Here is a 23,772-nt window from a genome sequence, read left to right on the forward strand (position 1 = left end):
GTGTGAGCATGATATCCGGCTCCAGTCTATTCTATTACCCAATCATAATAATTATACGGAGCGTATCCGAAGACAGCCTAACTTAATGGCTGGTTGGCCGAAAGCTCTTTTGTTCTGTTCATCGGATCCCTGGACTGGGTTATGGAGTCCACCTCTCCAGCTGAATAGTGAGCCGTTAATGCTTCCACTCAGTAATAGTAACAGCAGATTCTAATAATAATCAGGTAATGCTGATAATAATCAATATGACGATAATAATAACATCTTCTACCATTACCACCGTAAACCCCATCGTGACCGCTGATTCGGAGAGCCATACAGAAACAGAACGGGAGACCGAGGTTTCCTATTTTCGTTCCTAACCAGTATCAATTTTTCCTTGTTTTAGCACTCTATTAAAGACTCAAGAGAGGAAATAAGTGGAGGCGTTCTTTCTGGAACGAGTTAGCTTGAGCTGTTAGGCAAAAAAGATATTGAAAACAATATTAATATTAATCTACGCAGTATAGGTCGGAAGTTAGTAGAACGTTGCGAAAAAATGGCGAGCAGAAAGCTATAACATAATGATGATGAATTATTAGACTAGGAGTACCGAGTACTTGAGTCATTCATCTGTCTGCAGCTTGTACAGATGTAGGGATGAATGATTACAGTTCCTCGTACTTTCAACTCACATCTATTTGTGACATGCAAGCGTGAGAGGATAAAGTAGCCACAGAGTAATGAGCTCTGGCAAAGGGAAAGTGGTACACTGTAGGTAGCTTTGGGCCCTTGGGGAAAGCCACCGTTCAATCGGTCCACGCCGCCGCCTGGTAAGGGTGGATCCTCCCAGGAAGCATGGGGTCGATTCAAGAAGGCTGCAGAAGGACGGTGGGGGAACGAGGGAATGCGTGGTTGGTGTTAAGGTCTGTAGGATTACTGTATTCTATACCTACTTGATACCTACCTAGCACTTGCTCCTTCAATCAAGTCCACATTGATTCTAACAATACCAAGATGGCTAAGGAATCCGAGAGACGTTGAATAACAGGAATACGGATACTTCTGGATAAATCGATGATGCTTGTGGAGTTTGTTTTGCGGGTTCTTTGTTCTCTGCCGTTACCGCCCGAGGTTAGGAGGGTAGAGCTAGTATCCACCAATACAGTAGGAAAAGTAAAAAAAAAAGAGTCTGCCTGAATGGCCAGGACCTTTTTGGAAAGGACAGCTCCGTAGCTAGTACGACTAGGTAGTTCCCACTAAGAACGTAACTAAGGCAGGGTAAGGTAGTATCTGGTGACTGCACCGCCTCTTCTTGCTTTCCTGAACTGTTTCCAATAATTTCTGGTCTCAACCTCTTCCTTCGACCTCGTGGTTGAAGACTGGCCCAATTCGTTTGCACGTTGTTGATCCAATAAGATTAACACTCTGGAGATCTTTACCGAAATCCTTGGGGCCAAACCAACTCGATTTCCATATTCCTGATCTCCAGGTAGGGTAAACTCCATGTGTAAGGCAATTCTCCCGAACCACGGAATAATACCGGTGCTTACACCGTGGTTTGACTTCGAGCACCCAAGTCCGCAGCCGAGTATTATTAGGCTATTATTACTTCACTGTTATCGGTGGTATGGACCGTATGGGAAAGGGTCTCCACCTTTTCTCTGGCTCGTACCAAGTTACCCATATCAAGAATTGATATCACCTGCCCCGGTGCCCGGTTGGAACCCTTCTTGTAGCGATTTCTTATTTTGGACCCCTCAAACGGGACTCCGGACGCTGTCCTTGCCTAATTGGGCATTCTTCCGTACTTAGGCAGCTTGCGATAAAAAGCGCATGGCTGACAGATGGGGGACTAAAGCGATTTATGGATGGACTTGACAAATCATTTCCTATGTTTCCTGGGCTCTGGGTACAATCTGATACACCTAATCCGTACTCCGTACACTTCCTACCTAACAAGCAAGCCCTAGGGTCTTGACCTCTTGGATGGAGCAACGGTCCTGCCGTTCTACACTTCCGCGGAATGGAGTTCGGTTTTTGCAAGTGACCTTGAGTGATGACAGCAATCTTAACATTATTGTATAAGGATATCCGCCCCACTGGACATCTGCATCGTGAATAAGATGGTTCTAAGGTTGGATTCAAAGAACAAAAAAGACATACCAAACTCGAACCCATGACAGCAGCGACATTACACTATTACTCTCCGCAGGCCAGATGCGTTGTGTCATGGGATTTGGCAAGCGAGCGCCTTCTTGTGACCTAATAATATCTTCCACTGAGGGCTGGTTTCTGCCAAAGTTTATTCATATTTTGCCAAAGTCGGCCCATTGCCATGAGGCTTGAACACGAGCGTGCAGTGTCAGGATCAGTCAGGATGATTACTCACATGGCTCATATTCGGGTTGTTCTGCACATGCAAAGGTGGTCAGTTTGTTCCTTCTCATCAGTTGGCTCCCTGCATCCTGTGCGTGGAAAGCAGCTGTGGACTAGCAGTCATTTTGGGACAACTGCATACAGGGACAGGCCTATTCGATCATAGCCCGCAAGGTGGCACGGGTAAGAAGACCTGAAGAGTTTTACTACCAACTCTGAGGGACTGTAAAATTTACCGCTGTTGCAGTACCTCTCTACATCATAGATAGCGGTCACCGCTCAGCTCAATAGTTAATGATCATACTTCTGTGCTAAGTCATCTAATGACCTCACTTGACCAGATGGAGGAAGTGTAGGTACCAGATCGGGAAAAACGCGGATGTTGCGGGCGATCTAACCAGCTGCTAAACATAGCAAACCTTGCATGGGTTTTTCGCCTATGCAAGGATTAATGTTTCCTATTGGACAGAAAAGGCTGGGGTGGATCACCCCACCACCCGGGGCCTCCAGGTCGAACCCGTCCCCTTTCAAAGACGAATGGCTTCGACAATGATTTGCTAACAATCGTCCGAAGTGGCACAATGGGAGCAGCAAGAGCAACTCTGCACTGTTACCTTATTGACTAAGTCTCTGTCTATCTTTGTACGGGAAGAATACTCGAAGTCGACACTTTGAGAGCAAACGCGACCATGAAAAACTGTCTTTTCTTGCTCAGGGATGCAAGTCAATGGTCAAGGAAGGGATGGATCAAGTATGACGTTACTCAGCAGTGGCAGGAGTCCTTGACAGAAGCTGATACAGTGGCTGACACATTATTATTGGTATGGCCATATACCTGTAAACAAAGAGGTAAGTAGGCTACTGGCAATGGTGCACGGAACTTCGGGAGATCTGGTTCTCTTCCAGGGAACTCCGAAGCGTTGAAGTCACCATGAGATGACCCCCCTCGTGAGATCGACCCTTGCTAGAGTGGTAGACCTGGGAGTCCTGGCACTGGGAGAGACGGGGGAGGGATTGGGGCGAAAAAGAATAAGAACCGCAGATCGCCAATGATCTTCCAACTGTCCCTCTGTCCCTCACGGATAATAGCTGAACTGGGCGGGAAAGTTAGTTGGACAGTCTAACACCACAAGCAGCAAATCACTAGAACCTATTTCGAAGCGTCCACCGCCACACCATTCACCAAATATCGCTAGAGCAGAAAGTAGTTGATCAACTACTCCTAGTACCAGGATTCGGCAACGTCCAATCTCAATGGCTAGCTGGAGCACGGAAGGCTTGACCGCTGCTCCTTCACGGCTTCACCGAGGTCAACGTGGTAATTCGTTACGGAGGACTCGGTAGATTATTATTATTTATTAGGGCCAACTATCGCTTCGCGCCAAATACTTCGGCGAGTGAAGTGGGCCTCGGCCCCCAGTATGATCATTGATCAGCGACATCCTTTCAGCATTATCCTGCCGAGAGATACGGAGTAGTCCGAATATTCTTGTCTCTCGAGCTTGAAGGCGGGTGCCTATTTCCCACAATCTTTCGAGGATTCTCGGAACCGGGTTACGTTCGGCTCAGGGCCATGGCCGAGACAGAGGGACGGGTAGGGATTGCAGGGCGGAATTTACTGCGACTCCGTTGAAGCTTGCAGGAACCTATTCCTGGCATCCGAAATAGCTATCTACCTAATTCATAAGGCTGGTTATCATCGTATCGTCGATCGATCAGTAGTCCATAACAGACGAGTTTGGGTCACTTGGACCTTGTAGGTAAGGGCTATAGAAACCTTAAAGAGTAAAAAAACATACGAATATTGCCTCCCCAAAAATGCAGTCGAATCTACCGAGTGTGACGCTGTTGACGATCGGCTCTTCGACCTAGGCCCCCTTGAAAAACCTAAGTTTTCAATTTATGGTGTCATAGTGTGGTACGACCCTGAACTTTTTCCTTCTTTCTCGCATGAAACCCACCAGAAAGTAAACATCGGCGATTCTTCGGAGGAGTTCCGTTTCCTCTTCGGAGTAGTTATGATTCCTGATTCCTCGATACCTACACATGATGGATGCCTAGATACCTGGCAACTTGGGTGCATCCATCAACCTCTAACCTTGGTTCAGGCACTAAACTTTTAGCAGCGGTTCGGTTAGTGCCGGATTCCGCGGATTCCGATGTACTTTACAGTTTATCTACCATCTCGATGCCTAAAGAACATCATCCCCGACGGTGCCTCCGGACCGACAAGGACAGTGCCTCTGATTTGCGGATGAGGGTGTTGTCTCATGCTTCTAGGGACAAGCTTGAAGGCCACGTTGTTGCAGGATTTGGTTGTGAAAGCACGGATGATCCATGGAATGTTGTGGGTGCGGTGCCTCAAATCTAATTGTGATTACTATGGAGTGCTCTGTACAGGGTATCTAGTCTCAGGCGCTTATCCAAGAACCCCTGGAATATCCCTGCAGTATCCGGCGGTACTTTAATTGGTATACTATGTATTTCAGCAACACACCAGTAACTAATATCAACAGTAGACAGTAGATACTCTACGCTGTAGACAATAGAGATAGAGTTTCACTGCCCTAACCTGGTTAGCCTTGCGAACCCTTGCGGGGCCCAAGCAGCTCTAAAAGTTCAAATCCCCCAGCTCATGCCTCGCATTCCCATGTACTACTAGTCTAGAAATGTGAAGGAATATAGGCCGCTCGAATAATATCTACAGATCGGTACCAGGCTAACCATGAAACCACCACCATCAAGCTCAACCGTGCGACTAAAGCCAAGAGCTTACTCGCTGATCAACAATAAGAAGCTAAAGAAAATGTTACTAACTGTTTTGGTAGAATTCCTCCGCCAAGACCAAGGTACCTATCAACCATGAGGGATTGGGAATCTGCCCGGGATATTTGTTCTCTACCAAATTTTGAATGACTGATTTTGGCCAGTTCTGAATACTCCGTAGATGAAAGGGAATTCAGGAGTCGACGCAGGTGTCCCTTCGGCTTCAGAGAGATCTCCAGCACGCATGCCCCGCCAGTGTACCCTGGATCCTTGCCTCGGCACCTAATCAGCACGATCCGAAATGAGGCCGGTAGGAACTGAACCCTTACTTCGGTCTCATAAATCATAATACAGAATGCGGGTGAAGTCTCCTATGCCAAGTCACTAGCTGGAGATATAACAACGGCTAGAGTAGACTACTGTAGAGCTCTACACCATTAGCGCATGACTGCGGAGTATAGTTGCGCTCAGGACCCCGTTAAGTGCCAAGCGCGGGTAGACTAGAAAATCAAGGATTTACAAAAAGACTGGACTGCAAGTGCTGCTCGTGCAGGTGCAAGTCCGGAGTAGACTATCTAGACTAATGCAGGAGCATGGCAGATTGATGATAGTCGAAGCTTGGAAATTATCTGGAGAGCAGATAGCCAGGGGAAACGGAACAAAAACTCAATAGTCTGGTTAACTCCTGGCTTGTCACCAGTCGCCCAAGGTTGGTTGGTTAATATAACGGTCTAACCAACACGTTGCGTGGTGTTGCGTACGCTGCGTTGATGTTGACGCTGACGTTGGTATACACAAGCTGATGCTGTCAGACTATCTATCTATCCAGACTTTTGATTTGATTCCTTCCATCTCATCTCAATTATCTCAAAATCAGGAACGTCGCCCCCAAAAGTTTTCTTCCCACGGTTGCCCTGGTCTCTGATCTTCGCCAAACCCTAATCGAAAACAGAAAATGTTTCACCCTTCCCGCTCAACTGGACTCCTGGCAACGAGGCATAGCCACCCAGCCAAACTCCAAAGCAAAGCCGACCGTCGATCTCACCCCGAGGAAAGCTGTGCGGTGATAACTCCGGTGGGATGGCTGAGAAGACAAGACCTGTCTTCATCTGTATGACTTCATATTTATCGTCACCGTCTGGTCAGCGGACTTTGAAGTCGACCGATTGCCCGATCGGTCAGAGTTTAGGAACTTCACTGGATGAGAATCTGCAGATTCCTGCACATGCAATCGATCCTTCTTTGCATCTTGGTGAATAGAGAGAGGTATTGATTGATGAGAAGAGTGACGATTGTTGTGCTCAGATGCTGCGTCGGGCTGCTCAGTGGCAGACGTCCGCCAGATGAGAAATGCATGGTCAACCAGCACAGTATACAGCACAATACCTACTTCTAACGTCAAATCAGACTTCATCAGCAAACAAAAAAAAAAGAAAAAAAAAAAGAGAGAGAGAGATGCTCGTCTGCTATCGACTGCCAACTATATCGCTGCACTGTCAGGTGTAGCTGAATCAGAGCTTACCGCGCCTTAGGTGTCCGGTTTCCGTGTCTACGAATAGTATCACCCTGCCGCTAACGACACAATGTCTGAGTCGCGTATACTAAATAAAGCCCGCGTTCTACGCCAGTCTCAACCACGTCCAGTTTGTGGCCGACTACAACTTGCTGTTGTACCCATGGCTCGTCTACATGTCTTCATTTGTCGATTGGGTTATTCGGCATCAATTTCTGTCGATGTTTCGGTTTATTTTCGTCCGGATATACAGCCAGCCACCACGGCAATATGACCCCTCTACCAGACAATTCCTGTGCTGTATTTCAAGTCACCTCACTTATGCTGCTGACTGCATTGCGCACAATGGGATAGAGACACCTACAATACCGTTCTCTATCCACCCACAAGCCCGAAAGCATCAGAGTGACGACACCAATCATCCAGCGACTAACTACCCAAGGAGACAATTGAGACAGAATAACATCAGAATAACATATCGGGGTTCAGGCTCATACCACACAGTCCAATAGCCACGGACCACTTCCTCAACTCTCCGCGGGCACGAATGGTGATTTGACAATCGGCGAATGGATGGAGTTCGCAAGGTCCAACCGCCATGCACTAGTTTCACATTTGCCTGCCCAGAGTAGCAGACACTGCGTCGATTCCCTGTCGCAGGGCTTGCGTGTGTAGAAGATGGCGTCCCAGGGTGTTTTCAGCGAGTTCTTTCAAGGTTTTAGCTGCCTGATTTCAGCAAGCTGGTGTTCGGGCTCTGGAATGGATGATGTTAAGGCTATTCTGAATTGCTGAGAATATACTACTACAACTACTCTTGACCATGTACAAGTCGTAGTTCTGCAGAGTATCCTACTGCCTGACTTGAAACAGTCCTTCAGAACGAGCTTGTCTCCACCCGGCCACGCTTACCATAATGTGGTTTGACTGACTCCTAACGGCGAGGCATCTTGGACATCATGCTGAGACTCAAAGCAACCCAACAAAGCCTGTAAATAAACGTAGCAATACTCTCTATCTACTGCATGAAAAGGAAAGACTCGTCCACATCAGCTACACTCTCTATCCTCCTATCCGAAGAACCATCCTCACACCATTTTCGAGCTCTCTTCCACAGTCCTACCATAACAAACAGGAAACAATCTAGCCCAGAAACCCGCTCGTTTCGGATTGCTCTCTCTTTCGCTCATCAACCATCGAGCAAACGTCCCCTCCGTACGAGAGGGACTCGTACTTCGCAGATGCGCAATCTACTCAGTCAGATACAGCAACAACCCTCAAAAAACCGAGTCCTCTCACCTCATCATACTTCTGCAACGCTAACCAATAATGCTGCGATAGACCGAACAAACCCCTAAGCGCCCTCCTGCCGATCCTCCCCGCTGCTATGGTATACATCGCCGAAAGAGCCTTCCGATCGAGCCTTCTTAGGTCGATGTCCTGTCCGCGGTGCAGTTTCCGACCTTGCCGTTGGTAAACCACCTCGATAAGGCTCGTCAGGATGTCGGCTTCCCAGGTAGCCAGGAGATCGTGATGAAACGACGTAATGTGTCGTTGGAGTCTCATCAGGTCGAGCTTGAGGCGCAGATTGCGGGCTTGGATCTTGGCGAGCTTGTATTCGAGGTTGTGGTTGCTGGCGTTCAGGGCGTCCAATGCTGCGGAGTATCTCTGCGAAGGAGGTCGTCAGTCTGTGGATTCCGGCTTGCGTGGGCTTGACTCACCTCTACTGATGAGAGGGAAGATTCAGAGTCCAAGGTCGATTGGGAGATGGATAGATCGGGGGACATGCTGTGGTCGTATGGTCGGAGTCTGAGACTCATGGTGACTCGGTCGGCGCTCAGTGGCTCTTGCTTCTTACTGTGATAGATGCTAAGGAATGAATGACTAGACTGTTGAACAAGATAAGCTGCTGCTAAAGGAATGATTGTCCGTCGCTCGTGTGCGCTGAGCTTGTGGTGTGGACGAATTCTCATGCCTGTAGATGTGTCCTACTAGCTATAGTACTACAATTATGATCGAATCACCAAGGAAAGAGCCACCCACTACATGGAAGGCACAGTTAAATGTCATCATTCGTGAGCTATGTACTCTATCGCGTCTATTTAGTTAGAGAAGTGTGTCAAAGACTCTGAAGCCAGATTATAGCTTGCTTCCTGAAGACTTTCCAAACTCGATTACCAGCTTTCCAAACTGCTTTCCTTCTTTCATGTCCTGGAATAAACGGTCAAGTCCCTCGATATCGCCCAGGTCGGTCTGCACAACGCGAGAAATCACAGGATGGATCTTGTTCGCCTTGACAAAATCGACCATCTCTTTGAACTCCTTGCGAGAGCCCATGGTAGAGCCACGAACGTCAATGTTCTTCAAAACAGCCTGCATCAGGAATGGCATCTTGGGGGACACGGTCATCCCATAAACGGAGAGGACACCACCAGCCTGTCTCGGTCAGTTGGGTTTCAGGCGGGCGCGCAGTTGGACGTCATACCTTGAGCAACTTGGTGGCCTTCTCGATAGAGTCACCACCTGCACCATCGATGATGGCGTCAAAGTTCCGCTTGCCGCTGGGAAGCATACCCAAAAGCTTCTTCTCCCATCCCTCCTCCTTGTAGCTCACACCACCTCTGGCGCCCAGTGCCACGGCTTTTTGAATCTTCTCCTCGCTCGAACTGGTCACATAGACATCCGCACCCCTGGCCACCGCGAAACGGAGAGCAATCAGCGCAACACCACCGCCAATCCCCGTGATCAAGACAGCCGCGCCTTTGCCAGAGTTCCTTTCGCCCGCCTTGACCACCAACGCTCTCCATCCCGTCAATCCAGTCAATGGCAACGCAGCGGCTTCCGCATCCGACAGATGCTCGGGAGCTTCTTCCACCTCGGACTCTTCAATGGTGAGGTATTCCTGCAGTGTACCCTTGTTGTAGACCTTTGTTCCGCCCATAATTCGATAGCCCTTGGGATCTTCCGGTCCGTCCGGAGAATCGTTCCAGCCGGTTCCAGGGTTCAGAATCACTCGCTTGCCCTGCCAGCGTTCGGGATTTGTCACGTCGGGGCCAGTGCCGACAACCACTCCCACCCCGTCTGCGCCTAGGGGAACATCGAAAGTGGCACCTGGGTACAGATGCTGCCGCAGGAAAACATCGCGATGGTTGAGTGAGGCCGCAGTCATTTTCACCAGGAGCTCGCGCCCCTGGGGTGTCGGCAAAGGCAATGTCTGGACGGAGAGGGGGTAGTAGACTTGGCCGGGTTTGCCATCGACTTGGGACATGAAGATTGCTTTCGACATTTTGACAGTAATATGAGTGTCTGCCAGTTCAGTACGTATAATTGACAGCGATGGACGAGAGAATTGGAAATTTGAGGTTTGGAAATTCTACCCCAACGCACATCGATGATCAGTAATACGTGCGGGGATGACGATGATGACGGCCGTTATCGATAACCGAGGCTGCACGGAGTTGCGGTGACTTGCGCGAAGCAAACTGATATTGAGTATCGACATCACCATCAGACTGTCAAAACGATGATATGATCTTTACTTTGCATGATACTAGTATCAATTTGGTGTATATTAAGAAGTGCACAGTAGCTAAGCAATTTGATCAACCTTGGTTCGGATAAGTCATAATTTATTTGTCAAACCACCACGGCTGTAGCTATGACAGAAGTGCGAGTCCAAGAATAGAATAATCACAACGTAGAAATCAATTCTTTTTTTTTTTCATCTCTTACTGTCGCTGAGTCGTATTACCAGGAGTACCCCATCTACTTGAATTTCTACGGAGGACCTGCATCCGGCTCCTGAATTGCTTGCCAACCTCATAAATCACCCTCAATCTCACACCAACACCGCGAACATCAATGGTATAGAATTAAACTAATACTTGCGATGTACCTGACGATTCACCCACGGACGCCGACGATGATAAGACCTCGTCTCAAAGTCCGCGTCGTGGTGGTGGCCCGTCTCCATCGACTCCTCGGTGGAATACTCGCACTTGCTGAAGAAGGTATCCTCGCAGCAGTCGAAGCGATCACAGCTCTCGAACCGAGTGAAGCTCTGTTGACACTTTACCGGTGCAGACGGATAATGGCTCCTCGGTCTTGGTGAGTCGCCGCAGGACAATTCAGGCTTGGGATGGGGACAGAAGTTACATCTGCTTGCTGGGTAGGAGATGTCTTGCGGGGTCTGGCAGTATGGATCTCCCGGGAGACAGGTGCTTTCGGCTGTACATGTGCAGGATCTGTCTAGAGAGCAGGGCTCTGGGCGGGAAGTGTCGCGTGCACAGCCTTGACAGGTGAAAGTCGGGGCGGAGCAGCTGGGGATCTGATCCTGTTGGCCTTCAGGACCGCAATGTCTTGGTTGATGCACTCCCGGAGAGCAGGAGTTGGGGTTCTGCTGCGGTGGCTCTGGGATCCAGTGGTGGTTTTCTGCGTTGTTGCCATGTCCATATCCATGTCCGCATGGATAGGTTTGTTTGTCCGGGATATTGGCAGGACAGCATGGCCGATCAGCCGTACAGTGGTCGGATGTCTGGAGGATATGTGATCCTGTACAGACGGGTCTGATCTTCTCTCCCAGTGCAAGACCAGTCCGGGGGGGTTTGCCGTGCCAGTACCAGGCATATGGCACAGAGGTCTTGTCTTGCTTCTCTTGCTTCATCTTGGGGAAAACTGGTGTATTGTGATGTAGACATGTGCTTGTTGGCTTAGGAGCATGCTTGAGATATATATCGGAACAGTACGGGCATTGTGGAGATGGCCATGCTACAGAGTCTTTCAGCAACAGACAAACAGACAAACAGAGCGCCAAATCTTGGTATCCATCAATGACGATTGATGATTGCTGCAGACAAAGACTTGTCATGAGGATACGGTGCCTGAGGCTTCAACATCAGACGCGGAGGTTGGTGATGGTGAGGCATGTTGCATGTATGACCGGTAAATGCCATCCACCTTGCCTTCATACCTTGCATCCCTTCTGCGTCTGAATAAAAGGATGATACCGTAAGCACTATGCACCATAGAAATCTCTTCCCCTTTCACCCTTTGTTCCAGCAAACAAACGAAATATTGCATCTTCATGGAGTCCAGCCATCTTGAGGGGTCCATACAGAGTGTAATTAAAGGCGGCGTTTGACAGCACCAGTGACCCGATGGACGTGGCAGTAGGACCATGTGGGTTATGTCCACACACTGTGGAAAGTCGTTTACTCATGCCATACACCGATCACCTGCCGATTCAAGGCTGGTGGATAGATAGCAGGAGCTTTGTCGCTGATGTTCCTGAGATGAAATCTAATCAATCATAATCATCTATATCGTATGATAGATTTACGAGTCAATTATGATCTCACGCGTGTCCTACATACACGTCTCCTCACACTGTTTTCTAATTGACTTGATACTTCTGATCTAGGTAGGAAAGTAAGGTACCTGTAAGGCTGTACCCATTCTTTGTGCGTTTGTGGATGCCCTGTATGGTAAAAAACCGCGTAAAAGTGGCTGGCAATGAAAACAGTCCAAGCCCCCCAGACACTTAAATAAAGCCGTGTGATAATTCCACGCGCTGCCTGCCATTCGCCCGCCGCCTCGTCCATTTTTCACAGCAGCCAGGAACTTCCACCTTGAGACTCTCTGCGACTGACTTTACTCGATCTTCCTGATCTTGACCTGGATCGTCTGCCCGGTTTTGCTCTATCCTCTTCTCCAAGGAATAAACAGTCTCCCTCATTTTAAAAAGAGAAAAAGGTTTGTGTCAACAGCTTCCTCGAATGTTGCCTCCAATACATCCTGTTGCAGCTTCTCCGGTCGGTTACTGATCTACTAGTCTTCTTCTAGCTACCTACTCTTTTGCTCTTGTGTCGTGCGTCGTTCTCCCACGCAAACGTTCCCTTCAACTTTCCCAATCCGCCACCAGAACATACTGAGAACCAACTCTCTCACGCGATCGAGTTTTGTCTTGACTTGACTCCCTCTTCGCTGAACCGGTGATTTACCTTCATCAGTCAGCCATTGTTTCCATAATGCCTACGCCACTTCCTTCGAGTTTTGCTTCGGCCGCTGCTGGCAATCCTCAGGACGCTTCTAGCAGGAGAGGTGACGGAACTGCCGGTGGAGAATGGTATGCAATCATGTTTTCTGAGCATTTCCCTGTCAATACATATTTCCTCTGTTTTCCTTCTCCATCCCTCCCCCCGCGGACGTGTCCTTACCTAACCTGAAACTTTCTTTGACAACTGATACCCTTGCGTTACTAGGTCTCGAACTCGCATGAACGGAGCAACACAGACTTTCCGCCGTCCGTCAGTCGCAACGAACCCTTCTCAAACGCGAGACATCCCTCAAACTACATCTGCTACGCATCCGACGGTCGGTGCTTATACTCCCCCACACATGACCTCAAATCAATCCAGCGCACTCCGCAACGGGGCCGGCGAGAATCGTTATTCCAAAGAACAACTGTTGAGTCTCTACAAAGCTCAGCGTGAGTCGGGTGCTCTAGGTAAAAACGTTGCGGATTACTTTATCGCCGACTGGAACCCTCACGTGGAGACTCCTCCCACCAACGGAGCATGGGGAAAGCGAGAGGATTCCAAGGATAATCCCTCGGGACCTGAGATTTGTTGGGATCATGGCGGGCAGGTGGAGCCTTTGGGCTTAGTGGATATGACTGATGATGAGAAAGAGGTTGGTTTTGTCTTTGTGTGCCCCCTTGGTTCTGAACACCTGAAGATCGCCCTTTGATTCATGTTGGAAAGTGCCGTGCTGAATCGTGTAGTTATTTTCCGCTTCGGTCAACTCTCCGCTCAAGCCTCCCCCGACCAGTGCCACCAAGGAAAATACCGGTGCTGCCACTGGAGGACGCAAGTCATCCATTTCGTATCCCCAGAGCCACATGAACAACTACAACACGTCTTCCCCCAGCTCCGCGCGCCCTGGCCCTAGGCGTCGGGAGACCGGCGATTCCGTGAGTAACGCCATGTCTCCTACCACCAGTGGTTCCCGTTTCTTCCGCGACGAGCCGTCTACCTCTACCCCGCCTCCGTCTCTATTGCGCCGCAAAACCGATTTCCGCGAGACTACGTCTACCTCCAAGTGGGATCAGAAGGATAAGGAAGCTCCTGCCCGTGATGGTGGCTCTGGAGAAGTGGCCTCTCCGTTTGGTTCTCTGAAACGGAGCGCTACCAATCCTACAGCTGCTGCGACTGGGGCACCAAGCTCTCCATGGGGCGCCGCTTCGCAAAGCGCTAGCTTTTCGCCCATGGGTGCCTTTGGGGCCTTCTCCTTGGGAACGAGTGCTTCTCAAACTCCAGCCACGGAGAAGAAGCCGGGCTTTGGAAGTGTGCGCGGGGAGAGTCGCCTTAAGGGCTTATTCTCCAAGGATAGCTCAGAGGATATTTCGGCCTCCATCAAGGAGAAGCCTTCCCTCAGCAACTTGGAACGTTTGGCCGAAGACCAGGGGGAGAAACGCTCGCAGTCACCCTGGGGGGAAACCGTCAAGACGCGCACTGGCCGCAGTGAGACGAACCCATTTGCAGAGGAGACTCGTAGTGGAAGCGCTGCACTTGGAGGATCTCAGGACGCGAGCGCGCCGTCTCAAACCGCAGACCAGCTAGGCTTCTCCGCCTTTGGAATGACATCCAGTATTCCAGGCTTCAGAGAGCTCATGCAGAGCCATGAAAATTCCCGCAACCCCACGCCGAGCTTACTCCAAGGCCAGGAGCCTACTAGCCCGACCAACACCAATCCTTACCAGAGCCCGCACGGCGAACGGATCGACGCTGACGATGTCGAGACCGACGGATCGGACATTCAAAACACCCACCACCCTGGTCTCTCAGGTCTTCGAGATACGTCCGGCCCATTTAGCTCGATGCGAAGAATAGGGTCGGGCATGGATCTGCCTTCTATCGACCGTAGCCAGACTTCCAGTGCCGCAGGCAACCGCAGCTTTTCTGGTCTGGGCGGTCTCGGCGGTCTTCCTACTCTGGGAGGCGCTTCGGCTTGGTCTTCTGGCGCTGTTGGGACTCCTACTCGGGAGAGGTCCGCCTTCTCTACCGGGTTCGGCGATCCCATCTTCGGCACCATGGCTGATCTTCAGTCGCCTAGTCTGTCAACACTGGGAGGCGGTGGCATCTTCAGCCCTGGTATTACGGGTACCGGCAGCATTGGCCGCTCCAGCAAGCTAGGCTCTCTGTTTCCCCCGGCAATGCAGGAGCAGATGCAAGGGGATCAACTCAGACAAGGCAGTTTGGAGGATGGTTCTCATCATCAAGGTAGGTCTGATTATGCTCTATATAGATTTTCCATACACTAACCCCTCTTTGAAGAAGTCTCACAAGGAGACAAAGCTGGTCAACCGACGACAACCTCGACGTCCCAGACTCCTGTCTCTGCGATCGGTTCCGTTCCGGCCTCTATGGCTTCCGAAGCACCACAACCGAGTCAAACTCCAGGACAGTCCGGAAGCAACGCTGGGTCTGTGCCTCCTGCTCAACAACGGACCATGGTGATGCCCGACCGAATGCGCTGGATTTACCGTGACCCTCAGGGTAACATTCAAGGTCCATGGACCGGGTTGGAAATGCACGACTGGTTCAAGGCTGGCTTCTTCAGCCCCGATCTGCAGATCAAGAAGCTCGAAGATCCAGAGTTTGAACCATTGGCGCAGCTGGTGCGACGCATTGGGAACTCCCGAGAACCCTTCCTCGTACCTCAGATCGGAATTCCTCATGGACCCGACCCCAACGCTGGTGCTCCTTGGACCGGAACCACCACCGGTAGCGCGCAGCCTCCCTTCCCTGGCAGTTTCCCGAGTTTTGGTACCACCTTAACCGCCGAGCAGCAGAACGCTCTGGAGCGTCGGAAGCAAGAGGAACAATATTTGATGGCCAGACAGAAGGAGCACCTCGCTCAGCAGCAGGCGATGATGAAGCAGATGCAGTTGCAAGGCACCGTCCATCCTGGCATCCACCCTCAACTTCAGCATCATTCCAGCGCCCACAGCCTTCACAGCCAGCCTAGCTTTGGCAGCATTGCTTCGCCCATTGGATTCCAGCCATCTCCGATTCAGGGCCCAATGCAGCAGCAGCCGCCCCAGTCTGTGGCTGGTTTCTTCGATGCAGCAGCACCATTGAGGCAGGGCCCGCAGATGGTCGGAACCGATCTGGTCAATAGCCCGCATCAACTTGCGCCGCTCCTTGATCGCTTGAACATGAGTCGTCCGGATCCGTTCGCGTTTGGCAGCCCGTCGTCTTTTGCGGCTCGGCAGCCGGACAATCTCTTTCATTCCCAACAAGTAGCCACGATGTTGCAAGACCGTGCCCGGCTGCAGCAGGAACAAGAACAGTTTGACAGTGGTCAGGGAGACAGCCTTTTCGAGCAGCAGGCCCGCGAAGACCGGCTGCGTCAGTTTCATGCACTAAGAGCGCAGGAAGGCGATTTCGGCATGCAAAGTGCTGAAGGCCTTCCTTCCCATCATGCTGCCGAGCCTTCCCAACAGCAGGAAATGGCACCCATTGGTTCTCCTCAGAAGACCGGTACCAGCTCTGGTGTTGACCAGGGCACCGCTCCAAGCGAGGAAGCCCCGCTCACTCTGTCTCAACAAGTCCAGAAAGCTGCATCCGCTCAGAGACAGCAGCAGGAACAACAGGAGCAGCAGCAACAGCAGAATGAGCAGTCTCAAGCCGACTCCGTGTGGGGCGCCAAAGAGGACACCGCTATGCCCCCTCCGCCTTCTGCATCGCCACTCCCTGCTCCTGCCGCACAGCGCAACCGTCAGAATGTCGCCGAGTCCCTGGCAGCAAACTCGCGGTCCCAGACACAGACTCCTGTCGAGGCTCCCACCACGTCCATCGCGCCTTGGGCCAGAGGGGGTAACGAAATGCCCAAGGGACCTTCGTTGAAGGAGATTCAAGAGGCGGAGGCTCGTAATGCTGCTCAGAGGGAAGAGATGGCTGCTGCCGCTCGTCGTGCGCAACTCCTTGCCGAGCAGGAGCGTTTGAGCCAAGCGCAAGCGCAGGCCCCCGGTCTTCCATCCACTGCCAACTGGGCCAGTTCTGGATCTCCCGCTACTCCGACGTCCACCGGTTCCGTTTGGAACAACAAGGGTCAGGCCACTACCACGGGTGGTGGGGCGAAGAAGACGCTTGCTCAGATCCAGAAGGAAGAGGAAGCCCGCAAGCAGCGCCTGGCGGCTGCCGCGGCCGCTGCTCAGACCGCAGCTGTTTCTCCACCCGCGACATCGACCGGCAAGCGGTATGCGGATCTCGCCAGCAAGGCTCCTGCGACAGCCCCCGTTGCCGCAGTCAGCTCCGGTGCCTGGACTACCGTGGGCGCCGGCGGCAAGCCCAAGCCTCCCCCTGCTGCACCATCTGGTCCCCGCGCTACCAGCGGTAATGTTCCATTGGCCGCATCGCCCGCAAAGCCCCGGGCCGTACCCGTTGCCTCTCCCCGACCTGTGGCCGTCAGTAGCGCCCCGCCGTCAAACGCCAACCGCGCCCTGGAGGAGTTCACCAAATGGGCCAAGTTGTCTTTGGGTAAGGGGCTGAACAGCAATATCAATGGTAAGTTAGACATCTACGCGTCATTGAAAGCAAATAACTTATGTGATTCAGTGGATGACTTCGTGCAACAATTGCTCCTCTTGCCTGCCGAGGCGGAGATCATCTCGGACTCGGTGTATGCCAACTCGCAGACGCTGGATGGTCGGCGATTTGCGGAGGAGTTCATTCGCCGGCGCAAGCTAGCAGACAAGGGCATTGTTGACCCAGTGGCACCCAGCGCCCTTGCGGACCAGAAGAATGCTGCCGGAGGCGGATGGAGTGAAGTGGCCAAGAAGGGGTCGTCCAATGCGCACCGCGAAGAAGAGAGCAGTAACGCAGCGTTCAAGGTGGTGGCCCCCCGTAAGAAGGGCAAGCGGTGAATGATGAACCTGTACATGGGCTGTGTGATGTCGAGAATACTTGATGGACCAGTATCCTGTTGTTCTTGTGTGTAGATATGAGATCTACGGCCTGTTTGGGTATGCGCGTTGTCCGCAGCTGGGCTTGTCTTTTGCACGTGTAATCTATTAGGATAAATCGTTCAATACCTCTCTTTCAATTACGCCAAGTGCGTCCTGTGGCACTTGTTAGAGTTAAGTTTCTCATTGACAGTGTCCGCAGTATGATTATCTGGCTGTGATGTGCGAGATCCGACGATATCCGCAGTACCACGATTGTGCTGCCACAGACACCCTTCATGGTAGCGGATCGTATTAACTGAGCTGAACTGATTTGTAACTGCGAAGAGTCGGTGTGCTACCGTAACTATCTATCTTGTGTTATCAATAGGGCGTAGATTGTATGACTCACTGGCGCCTTCTGAGTGACTCCATCCAAGGTCCTCGTATTCGTACGGAGTTGTTTATCTTCTCTCATCCTCCGCTGTTTCTGCCATTCCTTTTGATTCCCTCCAGATTCTAACTATAGGGATTGTTCTTAAACCAAAATGTCCGCTCCCGCACCCTTTGGTGCCTCTATGGCAAAATCTCACTTCATGTTCGACCCCGACTTCAAAAATCTCAACCATGGCAGGTTCCCTCGAGAGTTTCATTGACCTGACTAACACCCCCCAGGCTCGTTCGGCACATATCCCCTCGCAGTTCAAACAGCTCTGCGACACTTTCAATCTCAAGTCGAGGCCCGTCCGGACCCGTTCATCCGGCACATCCAGCCCCAACTGATAGACGAAGCCCGCCGCGCCGTGGCCTCGCTGCTCAATGTGCCCACCAACGAGTGCGTGTTCGTCAAGAACGCCTCGACGGGCGTCAACACCGTCCTGCGCAACCTTGTCTTCAAGCAGGACGATGTGCTGGTGTATTTCGACACCGTGTACGGCGCCGTCGAGAAGACCCTTGTCTCGCTGATTGAGACCACGCCGCTGCAGCTGCGCAAGGTCCAGTACCAGCTCCCCATCAGCCATGACGAGCTGGTGCGGAAGTTCCTGGAGGTCGTGGCGAGTGCTAAGGCGGAGGGATTGAAGGTTCGTGTTGCGGTGTTTGATACGATTGTCAGTATGCCTGGCGTGCGGTTCCCATTTGAGCGGTTGATCGAGGCGTGTCGCGCCGAGGGGATCTTGAGTGTTGTGGACGGGGCGCATGGGATCGGCCAGATTCCCCTGGATCTGGGTGCTTTGCAGCCGGATTTCTTTACGACGAATTGTCACAAGTGAGTTGCCTCAACCTTTCACCCGAGTTTTAAATATTGATAATGTGATTAGGTGGCTGTATACCCCCCGCGGCAGCGCCATCCTCTACGTCCCCCTTCGCAACCAGCATCTCATCCGGACTACTCTCCCCACTTCCTGGGGCTTCATCCCATCTCCGGATTCCCCCGCCACCGCGCCCTCGCTCATGCGCAGCAGCTCGGGCAAGTCCGCCTTCGAGGAGCTCTTCGAGTTCGTCGCGACCACCGACGACACGGCGTACCTGTGTGTTCCTGCGGCGCTGAAATTCCGCTCCCAGGTCTGCGGCGGCGAGGACCGCATCTACGCTTACCTGGAGAAGCTGGCGCTGGAGGCCGGGGACATTGTTGCCGCGGCGCTGGGCACGGAGGTGATGCAGGAGCCCGGCTTGAAGCCCGGAGAGGTCAGTCAGCTGCGCCGCTGTGCCATGGCGACGGTGCGGCTGCCGTTTGCCGTGTCTGGTGGTAAGCAGGATCCGAAGACGGCCTCGGCTAGATTGACGCTGCAGGCTGCGCAGGCCGCGGAGGTTGCTGGGGAGATGCAGAAGGCTTTGGTGCGGGACTATGGGACCTTTGTGCCTGTGTTTGCGCATGGCGGGTGGTTGTGGACCCGGCTGAGTGCGCAGGTTTACCTGGAGAAGAGCGATTTCGAGTGGCTTGCGGGTGTGCTGAGCGAGCTATGCAACAAGCTGGTGAAGAAGTTTGTCGAGCCAAAGTTGTGATAGTGATATTTCCTACGTGTATATACTTTCCTCAATATATCTACTTGAATTCCGCGTCACAAACTGCCTAGGAACGGCTGTACACCCTCCTTCCATCAAAGTATGTCTCGCACACTGAGGCCTCGAGCAGCTTCTCAGCCTCCCACTCCATCTCCACGACCGCAAAATCCGCCTTCTTCCCGACCTCCAGACTCCCCGTGAACCCATCCGCAAAGCACGAGTACGCCGACCCGGCCGTCGCCGCCGAAACCGCCTGCAGCAGCGACAGCTTGAACTGCGGGTTGACTGTTACGGTTGACTCCGGCTCCCGCGCCGACCGCCGCGTCGTCGCCGTATACAGATTCCTCAGCGGCAGATGCGGCGCCGTCGGCGAGTCCGTCCCAATCGCCAGCGGTGCACGGTGGGCCGCAAACTCGGCATACGCAAACGCGCGCGCGCACCGCTCCTCGCCCAGCAGCCGCGGCCACGCACGCAGGATCGCCGGGTCCGCATGCACCGGCTGCACCGAGGCCGTGATCCCCAGCTGGCCCAGCCGCGCCGCGTCCTCGGGCGCCGTCAGTTCCAGATGCTCGATGCGATGCCGCCGGCCGGGCGTGCCCACCGCCGCCAGCGTGTCGATCGCCAGCCGCACCGTCGCATCGCCGATCGCATGCAGCGCGCACTGCAGGCCCGCTGCGTCCGCCTTGGCCACTACGGCCCGCAGCATGTCGGCCGGCCACAGCGGCTCGCAGTTCGTCTGCCCGTCACCATCAGCAGTCGCTGCAGCAGCATACGGCTGCAGCAGCGCCGCCGTGCATGCATCCACCACCCCATCGCAGATGACCTTGATCCCCGCGATGCGGAAATCCGGCGACGAGCGCGCATTATACACCGCATGCAGCTCGATCGCGCGGTCCACCTGCGCCAGACACTCCTCCACCGTCGCCGCCGGCGTAATGATCCAATGTGCCGCCAGCCGCAGCGACACCTCTTCTGTCTGTCGCAGCGCCAGCATCGTCCCCCACACGTTCTCGTCCGTCGCCATCTCCACCACCCCGGTATACCCCGCCGCATTGTACGCGCGCACCGCACTCCGCACAAACCCCATCTTCTCCTCCGCCGTCGCGACCCGCGCCACATGCGGCCACACGATATTCACCGCCGCCGCCTCGGAGAGTAACCCGCTCGGCGTGCCATCTTCCCCGCGGTGGATGACCCCGCCTGCCGGGTCAGGCGTGTCCGCGACGCCGAGCTCGCGCAGCGCGGCGGTGTTGCACCATGCGCTGTGCAGGTCTTTCGAGTCGATGAAGATGGGCCGCGGGTCGAGGTCGTCGAGCATGCTGGCTAGCGCCTGCCCGTCTGTCATGGAGTGCATCCACCCGCGGCAGAAGAGGCGGGGGGCGTGCGGGAGCTGTGCGGCGGCGGTCTTGATGGTTGAGCGGATGTCGGAGAGGGATTTGCAGTGTCCGAGGTCGATTTTGGAGAGCCCTGCGCCGAAGAGGAGGAGATGCATGTGTCTTGTCTTTTGTTAGTTGCGAGCGTAGCCAACCATATTGTAGCGTAGTGTAGTATTCTTATAGAAGATGAACGGGGGAGACATACCCATCAATGAACCCTGGGATGACGGTTCGCCGGTGCAGGTCTACGAGCTCGACGCCTGGTGCTTGTTTTGCTTGTGCGACGGGCTCATCGTTCTCGGCGCCAATGTATGCTATCTTGTCGTCCTCGACGACCATGCAGCCCAGGACGGGCTCCGATTGTGAGCTCCCGTTGCCTCGGACGATGAGGCCATTGATGAAAACGGTTTTCATATTGTAGCGAATGACGGGATAATGGCAGTAGATGAAAAAGAAATTGTGAAAGAAAGGCTCTCGTATATATCGTCTACTAGGAGCTATGTCCAAGTTGTCTTTCACAAGGCGTGGCGGGGGCGGGGACAGTGGAGCTTCGTGTTGTGGAGAATACTTTTCGAATAAACCTAATCCAAGGGTCGAATTGTCCAGTTCACAACTGTGTTCAGTCGAATGATAGGTTGGATTGAATGAGACTGATGCTGGAGTCGCTGCTGACACCTAGACATTCTGCTGGTATTGGATGGTGTTGAGGATATATTCAGCAATGCTGGATTCGTTATTTACATCAATGCACGGGCTCATCCCATGCTCATGCTAATCAAGCCCAGGATAATGATAAAAAGAGTAATCATCAGTCAGACGCAATGTACCTAGGAGCCGTAGCCTATAAAGACCTAACCCAAAGTCGGATGCTTCATGAATGAGCGATTAGCTGCCCCCAAAATGACTCCTAACCCACCCGCTAAACCCTCCGCTGCCGCTACCGCTACCTTCATTGTGACCGGATTGTCCTTGATTATGTTCGTTACCTTCGTTGTAACTGGACTGACCTCGATTATGCTCGTTTGATTCTGAAGTGTTCCACGACGGATGTTCACCCCATGTGGGAGGGGCCTGTCCGCTATGCTGAGCTAGACCACTACTACGACGGCGCTCGGGAGATGTAGGTTCAGGACTGTCGTTAATGACAACAGGATCCTGCCTGGTTCCTTCAGCTCTGTGAATCGGTCAGTATCACTATTGATAACCCTTGGAAAAATACTTACTGTGGGATATCAATCCCCCTGCGACAATGCGGACATGTGTTATGTTGGCTTAACCAGGCTTCAATGCAGGGATGATGAAACCAGTGTTTGCAATGCAAGACAGTGACCTCCGTGCCTAATTCGACTTGCTCCATGCAAATCGAGCACTCTGCTTTGCCATCGCTGCCTAGCATCTCCTCATCAACATTCTTCTTCGGCAGGGCCTGAATAGCGCTTTGCGGAGCCGGGGGAGCCCCACTTCGATTGATATTCTGGTCGATCAACTGCGAAATAACCCGGTCCAGTTCCTCCTGCGAGTACACCGCATCTCCGTGTCGATCGAAGTTGAGCAGAGTCGAAAGCATGGCCAGTGGATTCGGACCAGTCATCACACGCACTCCTCCACCTTCCATACCGCCCCCAAAGTCGGCGCGAAACAGTTCGAGGATACTATCAAGCAAGTCAGCCATGGACAATAGACGGCTAAAAGAAAATGGCTACGTACTCGCCTAGGGTGCCCAAAGGTGGTGCCATCGGCTGCGGACCATCCGCATCTCGCGCAAATAGCCTGCCGGTTGCACGGAATTCGGGTGACTCACTCCGCGCACGCTGCTCGTCGGCGTCCGTCTCATTTTCCTGACCTGTGGTGTTCCGATTTTGGTTTTGATTCTGATTCTGATTCTGGCCATGCCGGTAGGTGTCGGCCAACCCGTGGAAAATAGTATCCAAGCTGCGCACCACCGGCATCAACGGGTCTATGGGCACTTGTCTTTGGTCCATAGATCGGCCAATGCCAAAGCCGCCGCCACCTAAAGTGGTGGTGGTGGTTGTGAAAGTAAACCGGCCATCGGGGGACCTATATGTACGACGTGAGAACCCTGGCCGCCATGCGTTGTCGTCTCCTCCATAATCCTCTTCATTTGCCCAGGGGTTATGATCGGCCCAAGGGTTGACGTTGGGTTGATTACTCGCTTCGCGGGGTGGGGAGTCATTCGTCGGTCGAGAGGAGGGGTCTTCTGTATCAGGCGGGATTTCAATCTGATATCGACGATTAGCAGAGGTCTGAGATAAAGAGCAGGTAACCTGAGGTTCGTACAATCTCTGTAAAATCAGACTGACAGTGAGGACAGTCCAACCCATTAGCAGCATTTTTCAGCCAAACTCCACCACACGCATGGCAGAACATGCGGTCCCCCGCATCAGCCATAGCAACGTTGTCCATGACGTTATGAGAAGGAAGAAAAGTCTAACAGATGTTGAGAAAAATCGATGAAGTAAGTATGTAAAACCGAGAGGTAGAAACGATACAAGAGTAGCGGAAGGTCAGACAGTTGGAAACTCGCGTGTCTTATTCCTTAGGATCCCTGAATCATCCAGAAACATATTGACAGCAGTGTGTTGTTTCCCTTCACCAGGTGAAGCTATACATTATCTCCATGAGAATGACCTGATAGTAAAGGATAATAAAAGAAGAGCAAATGAATTGCAAAGGAATGCAATAGATGAGGCCGAGGAAGAAGAGTAAGTGGAGCACGTCAGACGAACAAACAGGCCCGATGTCCGGCGGCGGATGACGTTGACTGCTGATTCACCGAGTGGCGGACTGACAGC

General features: G+C 52.5%; 7 protein-coding genes across 7 annotated transcripts, besides 2 other annotated features; 2 read left to right on the plus strand and 5 right to left on the minus strand.

Moving 5' to 3' along the window:
• Positions 1-6,542: 6,542 nt before the first annotated feature.
• Positions 6,543-6,568: a microsatellite.
• Positions 6,569-7,777: 1,209 nt separating this feature from the next.
• On the minus strand, positions 7,778-8,454 carry NFIA_088440 (uncharacterized protein; the record flags this gene model as incomplete). Its single annotated transcript, XM_001260784.1, has 3 exons — positions 7,778-7,884; positions 7,921-8,302; positions 8,356-8,454. The coding sequence occupies 3 exons, from the start codon at positions 8,452-8,454 to the stop codon at positions 7,778-7,780; spliced, it is 588 nt and encodes a 195-aa protein (XP_001260785.1).
• A 319-nt stretch (positions 8,455-8,773) lies between these two features.
• Positions 8,774-9,920, minus strand: NFIA_088450 (putative alcohol dehydrogenase; the record flags this gene model as incomplete). The annotated part of the gene is made up of 2 exons (XM_001260785.1): positions 8,774-9,070; positions 9,120-9,920. 2 exons carry the CDS (start codon positions 9,918-9,920, stop codon positions 8,774-8,776), a joined length of 1,098 nt encoding a protein of 365 aa, XP_001260786.1.
• Positions 9,921-10,511: 591 nt separating this feature from the next.
• NFIA_088460 (uncharacterized protein) lies at positions 10,512-11,260 on the minus strand (the record flags this gene model as incomplete). Its single annotated transcript, XM_001260786.1, has 2 exons — positions 10,512-10,694; positions 10,922-11,260. 2 exons carry the CDS (start codon positions 11,258-11,260, stop codon positions 10,512-10,514), a joined length of 522 nt encoding a protein of 173 aa, XP_001260787.1.
• A 1,400-nt stretch (positions 11,261-12,660) lies between these two features.
• Positions 12,661-17,561, plus strand: NFIA_088470 (GYF domain-containing protein; the record flags this gene model as incomplete). The annotated part of the gene is made up of 5 exons (XM_001260787.1): positions 12,661-12,758; positions 12,895-13,324; positions 13,416-14,913; positions 14,968-17,202; positions 17,254-17,561. The coding sequence occupies 5 exons, from the start codon at positions 12,661-12,663 to the stop codon at positions 17,559-17,561; spliced, it is 4,569 nt and encodes a 1,522-aa protein (XP_001260788.1).
• Positions 16,272-16,307: a microsatellite.
• A 566-nt stretch (positions 17,562-18,127) lies between the features above and the next one.
• Positions 18,128-19,583, plus strand: NFIA_088480 (putative aminotransferase family protein (LolT); the record flags this gene model as incomplete). Its single annotated transcript, XM_001260788.1, has 3 exons — positions 18,128-18,209; positions 18,255-18,846; positions 18,899-19,583. 3 exons carry the CDS (start codon positions 18,128-18,130, stop codon positions 19,581-19,583), a joined length of 1,359 nt encoding a protein of 452 aa, XP_001260789.1.
• A 67-nt stretch (positions 19,584-19,650) lies between these two features.
• NFIA_088490 (amidohydrolase) lies at positions 19,651-21,373 on the minus strand (the record flags this gene model as incomplete). The annotated part of the gene is made up of 2 exons (XM_001260789.1): positions 19,651-21,079; positions 21,165-21,373. The coding sequence occupies 2 exons, from the start codon at positions 21,371-21,373 to the stop codon at positions 19,651-19,653; spliced, it is 1,638 nt and encodes a 545-aa protein (XP_001260790.1).
• A 471-nt stretch (positions 21,374-21,844) lies between these two features.
• On the minus strand, positions 21,845-23,383 carry NFIA_088500 (putative RING finger domain protein; the record flags this gene model as incomplete). Its single annotated transcript, XM_001260790.1, has 4 exons — positions 21,845-22,133; positions 22,183-22,611; positions 22,667-23,199; positions 23,258-23,383. The coding sequence occupies 4 exons, from the start codon at positions 23,381-23,383 to the stop codon at positions 21,845-21,847; spliced, it is 1,377 nt and encodes a 458-aa protein (XP_001260791.1).
• Positions 23,384-23,772: the final 389 nt, after the last annotated feature.

The sequence above is a fragment of the Aspergillus fischeri genome, genomic scaffold (assembly GCF_000149645.3).
Source record: "Aspergillus fischeri NRRL 181 1099437636264 genomic scaffold, whole genome shotgun sequence".
NCBI classification, from domain to species: domain Eukaryota; kingdom Fungi; phylum Ascomycota; class Eurotiomycetes; order Eurotiales; family Aspergillaceae; genus Aspergillus; species Aspergillus fischeri.